The sequence below is a fragment of the Microtus ochrogaster genome, unplaced genomic scaffold, assembly GCF_000317375.1.
Source record: "Microtus ochrogaster isolate Prairie Vole_2 unplaced genomic scaffold, MicOch1.0 UNK131, whole genome shotgun sequence".
Classification (NCBI taxonomy): Eukaryota; Metazoa; Chordata; class Mammalia; order Rodentia; family Cricetidae; genus Microtus; species Microtus ochrogaster.
This window is the reverse complement of record NW_004949229.1, coordinates 492212-497786: the sequence shown is the minus strand read 5'-3', so window position 1 is coordinate 497786 and position 5575 is coordinate 492212. Positions and strand designations below refer to the sequence as shown.

Sequence of the window (5575 nt, the reverse complement as noted above, 5' to 3'; positions counted from 1 at the left end):
ACAAAACACAAAAAACCTTCCGCAGCAATTCTCATGTCAGCTAGAGCTGGAAATCACTGCTCTTGGAGTATCTAATTAAGCAAAAACATGTTTAATTTAAAAGTACAGCACAGGAAAATTGCAGGCACATGGGGGATAGATTTAGAACCAATACACTCTGCTTTTGACATTTTTTCTCTCTTCCAAGGCTCAAAGATTACTAATAGCACAATTTACACCATAATCCTACCAACTAAGGAAAAGTACCACGGCGAGGGGCAGTAGAATGCTTGTTCATCATGCAGGAGACCGCTCCATCCCTAGCTTACTAAAACAAAGACCCCAGAAAACACAACCTGGACAGAACTTTGTCAACTATCATCCATTGTTATAATACTATTTGCAAGTGAGGGAAGACTGAGATTTTAGGCATAAGAAAGACACAGTCTCAGGGCACTGGAAGAGGGCAAGAACTTCTGATGCTGGAGTCCTATGGTCCCATCCAGGAAAAGGAGAAGAGGAAAGGTCTGCCCGTGGCAAGGGAGTGAGCACTCAATTTCTAAGAGCCTTGCTCATTTGAGCTCATTGGTCTTCTTTTCCCTTCAAATTTCAGATAACAGAACATCAAATAGGAGGACAACTGTCCCTTACTATGGAGCCCCTCATAGAGGAATCAGGAAAAAAAAGAGACCATTTTCACTTTGATAGGTTCATGATAGGTGTGCTATAGCAAAGGCTGGTTGTGGTGAAGTTTCACTTCAAATTGCACTGACTGATTTTAGACATGTTTTTGGAATGCTTAACTTCTGCTAAAATGTAGATTTAATCCAATATAGTATATAGTATACCACTTTTCACATTTACTTGTGGGCCCTATTTTCATCACCAAAATATGAGAATAGTCTTACAGCTACTACCAAGGTAATGAGCTATGAAAGTAATTCGCTAGTATTGCTTTGAAAATATACCCTAGGCTAGTAAAAGAAATTCGAACTCCATCCCAAGGCATCGTTTAAATTGGACTCCTCAGTCATCATCTACAGTCGGCTTAATGGTCACTCCTCTTCTTATCTGACCCCAACCAATTAAACTGCAAAATAAAAATAGAAGAAATTATGAGTTGTGTACTACCACACTGGTATCACCACAATCATCCGACAGGTTGCTTTACTTGCCCACCTTCCAAACTCAGACGTGTTCCCAAAGCTGCTTCTTTATAAAGAATGCCCATACTATTTTCTCAGGTTCTAAACAAAACCTGCTGTCATAAATATACTAGTAAGTTGGGTGTGGTAATAAATTCAAGCATTTGGGAGACAGGAAAATTAGTTCTCAGCTATATAGTAAGTTCGAGGTTAACCCAGGTGAGAGGCTCTCCCAACTTAAACAAAAATTGCCGGCTGTAGTGGCACAATGCCAGCAGAGGAAGGCAGATGCGTGTTCAAGGACAGCCTGATCTAAAAGCGAGACCCTGTCTCAAAGAGAAACAAAACCTAAGGGCTGGAGAGATGGCTCAATGAATGGTTAAGAGCACTCACTGCTCTTGCAGAGGGCCTGGGTTCAGCTCCTAGTAGCCATATGGTGGCTCACAATCACACAGATCTCAACTTCCTCGGGCACCAGGCACACATGTGGTGCACATACATACATTCAGGCAAACACATAAAATTTAAAACAAAAAACTACTCCCCAGAAAGGATATATTTGTTTTACTGCTCTAGTCAAAAGAAAAAAAAGAATCCACCTACCTGTTCAGATGGTACACTCAAATTACACCTCTAATACATTATGTGTTTGTATGTAAACGTGCATGAGTGTGTCTGTCTGTCTCTATATGTGTTTGGTTGTTTTGAAAAGGAGTTTCACTATGTAGTTCTGGATGTACAAAGTTGCTTTGTAAATTAGGCTGCTCTTGAACTCAGAGGTCCACCTACCTCTGTTTCCGGTGCTGGGGATTAAAGGCCTGTGCCACTACATCCAGCTCAAATTTGAAAACAAATCAAACCCACTTCTCTATACTTGTCTTTGGGAAATGCTTTCTTTTCACTGACTGCCTCAGTAGATCAATGGGCTTTAAATAACATCATCTGGGAAAATAAAGAGAACCACAGGAACACAGTCTATAAGCAGACTGCTCCCCACCGCAGGGCCGTTGATAGCTCTGGTGATGCACGCCTTTAATCTCAGCACTCAGGAAGCAAAGGCAGATGGATCACTTTGAGTTCCAGAGCAGCCAGGGCTACACAAGGGGTAGTGGTGGTGGTAGAGATAACAAAACAATTAACTTTTGCTAAATTGCAGTTACAATTCAAATCAATTTTAGAGAGCATGCAATGAGAGACAGTCATCTGCACAGTACCAAAGAAGGACTGACAAAGGAAATAAGCAGGAAAGAACAGAGCCAAGGCACAGCACAATAATTATGAAGAAAACCAGGCTGTGGGATAGTCTAATTTAGACGGTATATTTTTGACAAAACAACAGAAAAGGCTAAATGGGCCAAAACTGGCTTCTAGAAAGATCCCAAATATCCACAAGCAGTGACGAGATATTAGAAATTCTTTAGCACAGCACTATAACAGTGTTTAGAGGATCCCTTCTGCCTGAGCCCTTAAATAACAACAGATGAAGGAAAGCAGGACTTTGTGTCAAATTACTTGTTTCAAGGCAGGGTTGGTTGCCCTGGCTGTCCTGGGACTCACTTTGTAGACCAGGCTGATCACATAAATCCACCTGCCTCTGTCTCCTAAGTTCTGGGACTAAAGGCATGCACCACCACTGGCTGCCATGTGTGAAACTCTTAAAAAAAACTAATTTAAAAAAAGTAAAGTCTTAATCCCAGCACTAGGGAGGCAGAGGCAGGCGGATCTCTGTGAGTTCGAGACCAGCCTGGTCTACAGAGCTAGTTCCAGGACAGGCTCCAAAGCCACAGAGAAACCCTGTCTCGAAAAACCAAAAAAAAAAAAAAAAAAAAAAAAGCAAAGTCCAGGGCTGATAAAAGATGGCTCAGCAGATAAATGTACTCATCACAAAGCCTGACTACCTGAGTTTGATCCCCAGAACCCATAGTGGAACAAGAAGTTGTTCTCTGACCTCCATATGTATACTGCGGCACATGTGTACTTCGATTTATACACACATTAAAAAGAAGACCATTTAAAAAGGGTGCTTGCTGCAAAGTCAGACGACCTGAATTCAATCCCCAGAACCCACATGGCAGCAGAACCAACTCTACAAGTTGTTCTGACTGATTCTTTCTCTCACACACTAAATGGAGGGAATATTATAACTCATTATTTTTTTTTGTATAGGTTACACCTAAAACAAAGGGAAGCCAATTGAAGTATTTGTACTAATATAAAGGAATACAAATCAAGGCTATATATAATACAGCTTCTAAAACCATTCAAACAAAAAAGTGAGAGCTGAAGCCACACTGTTGTATTCAAGAAGCATGTGTGTGTGTCTCACCAAAATCTTAAACTGTTTAGACAAAGGTAAACAAACTTACCGCCAATGTTTCTCAACTCTTCGGCTAAGAGCAATTTTTTCTCCTACTTCTGTGCACACAGGATTAGTCAAAACAATCTTGCCCAAATCAGCCTTGACAGCACTAACTCTTCCTCCTGTTGACAGGGATCCTATATTGACCATAAGCACTTCATTCTTAGACAGCTTTTGGACCTAGGAAAGTAAAGAAAGGGAAAAACAAATAAGGAAATGGTCTCTGAAGAGTGTGAAGACTTTTAATCCCAGCAGACAGAGCTCTGGGAGTCTGAGGCCAGCCTGCTTTATAAAGCAAGTTCCAGGACAGCAGGGGCTATGTTGAGAGACCCTGCCTCAAAAACATACCAAAACAAATAGGAGCTGGGCAGTGGTGGCACACACCTTTGATCCCAGCACTCAGAAGGCAGAGGCAGGTGGCTCTCTGTGAGTTTGAGGCCAGCCTGGTCTACAGAACACATTTCAGTACAGCTAGGACTCCAGAGAAACCCTACCTTGAAAAAACAAAAACAAGACAAACAAATAAAACCCAAACCAACAGTTTTTGTTTCAGTAGGGATTTTTAAAAAAAAACAACACAAGATTGATTGCATGAGAGCTGTTTTTCATTTTTTTTCAGGAAGTTAATTTACTTATAAATTAACTACACATTAGCTATAGGGGCTGGAGAAATGGCTCAGTGGTTAAGAGCAGTGTCTGCTCTTCCAGAGGTCCTGAGTTCAATTCCCGGCAACCACATGGTGGCTCACATTAGCTATAAAAGACAAAAACTCAAAACTGAGTTCAGCATTGTTGTTGGTGTCTTTCTGAAAACGAATCACACCAAGCACTTACCTTTGCTGCTTTCTTGTCTCCTTCAGTTCGTACACCCAGGAGACGTCTCAGCAGGAAATAGGAAATTTCCAGTTCTGTGAATATTTCAGGTAAAGCTCCAACTGCACCAAGCACTTGTCCCACCATCCTGTCAGCTCTGCACAAAGTGGGGTCGATCTTTGTTCCAACTCCTAATATAAAGCAAGAGTATTTGGCCTTATTTCTTACCTGAAACACCTCTGGAGTGATTTGTTTGAAAGACTAGTTAAACAAGCATAAATCGATACCCCTTTACACATACTTCCATATTCACACACATAAATTAAGCTTCACAAAATTCCTGCTTTATTTCTATTTCATTCATTCATTGGTTTCTCTATGTAACAGCTCTGGCTGTCCTGGAACTGGCTTTGTAGACCAGGCTAGGCTCAAGTTCAGAGACTCGCTCGCTTTTGTCTCCTGAGTACTGGGATTAAAGGTGTGTGCCACCACGGCAGAGCTATTTTTAAGTTATGTGTATATGTATACTATCTGTGTGTGGATCCGTGCCCGTAAATGTGGTGCCAGAAGAGGGCACTGACTCTCCTGGAGCTGAGTTCCAGGTGGTTCTGAGCAGCTCTGCCTGAGCAGCGGGCATTCCTCACCACTGAGCCACATCTCCAGTCTTTAGTCCAAGGGTAAATTATGGACTCTCATTCAATCTTGCCCTTTTCTCAGTAATCAAAAAGTTTTAAGAAATTTAAAAACCCTTAAATCAATCCAGCACCTCCTGCATGGTAGAGGTTCTCTTATTTGATGTACCACCACCTTGATCTTTCCCTTTTTTTTGAAACAAGGTCTTACTTGAGAAAGGTCTTATATCTCGAGTCTGGTTATGCTGTCCACACTGGTCTCAACTTTCTGTGCTAATGGCAATCCTCCTGCTTCTGACTCCCAAGTATGTGGGACCACAGGTGCTCACTACCACACTTACTAGAAGTTATTTTCTTTCATCGCCACCACAGTATAATTAACATTTTTTGAGTAACTTTACACTTGTGAAACACACATAAAAGCAACCACTATAACCAAGTGTTTCACCAAACAGTAAACCAGGCACTCACTCTAGTGCAAACCTGTAGTAGTCTCAGCTACTTGAGGACCATTTGAATAAAGAAATTTGCCGGGCAATGGTGGCGCACGCCTTTAATCCCAGCACTCGGGAGGCAGAGGCAGGCGGATCACTGTGAGTTCAAGACCAGCCTGGTCTACAGAGCTAGTTCCAGGACAGGCTCCAAAG

At 41.8% G+C, this 5575-nt stretch overlaps 1 protein-coding gene across 1 annotated transcript in view; it reads right to left on the bottom strand.

The window, feature by feature from the left end:
- Window positions 1-6: 6 nt before the first annotated feature.
- Window positions 7-5575, bottom strand: part of Eif2s3 (eukaryotic translation initiation factor 2 subunit gamma) — a 16692-nt gene continuing 11123 nt past the window's right edge. Inside the window, exons 10-12 of the mRNA XM_013355456.2 lie at window positions 4318-4487; window positions 3491-3663; window positions 7-1069 (exon numbers count right to left, since the gene is read on the bottom strand). Coding sequence (XP_013210910.1) covers window positions 1006-1069; window positions 3491-3663; window positions 4318-4487 — 407 coding nt within the window. The 3' untranslated portion in view covers window positions 7-1005. The remainder of the gene's footprint in view (window positions 1070-3490; window positions 3664-4317; window positions 4488-5575) is intronic.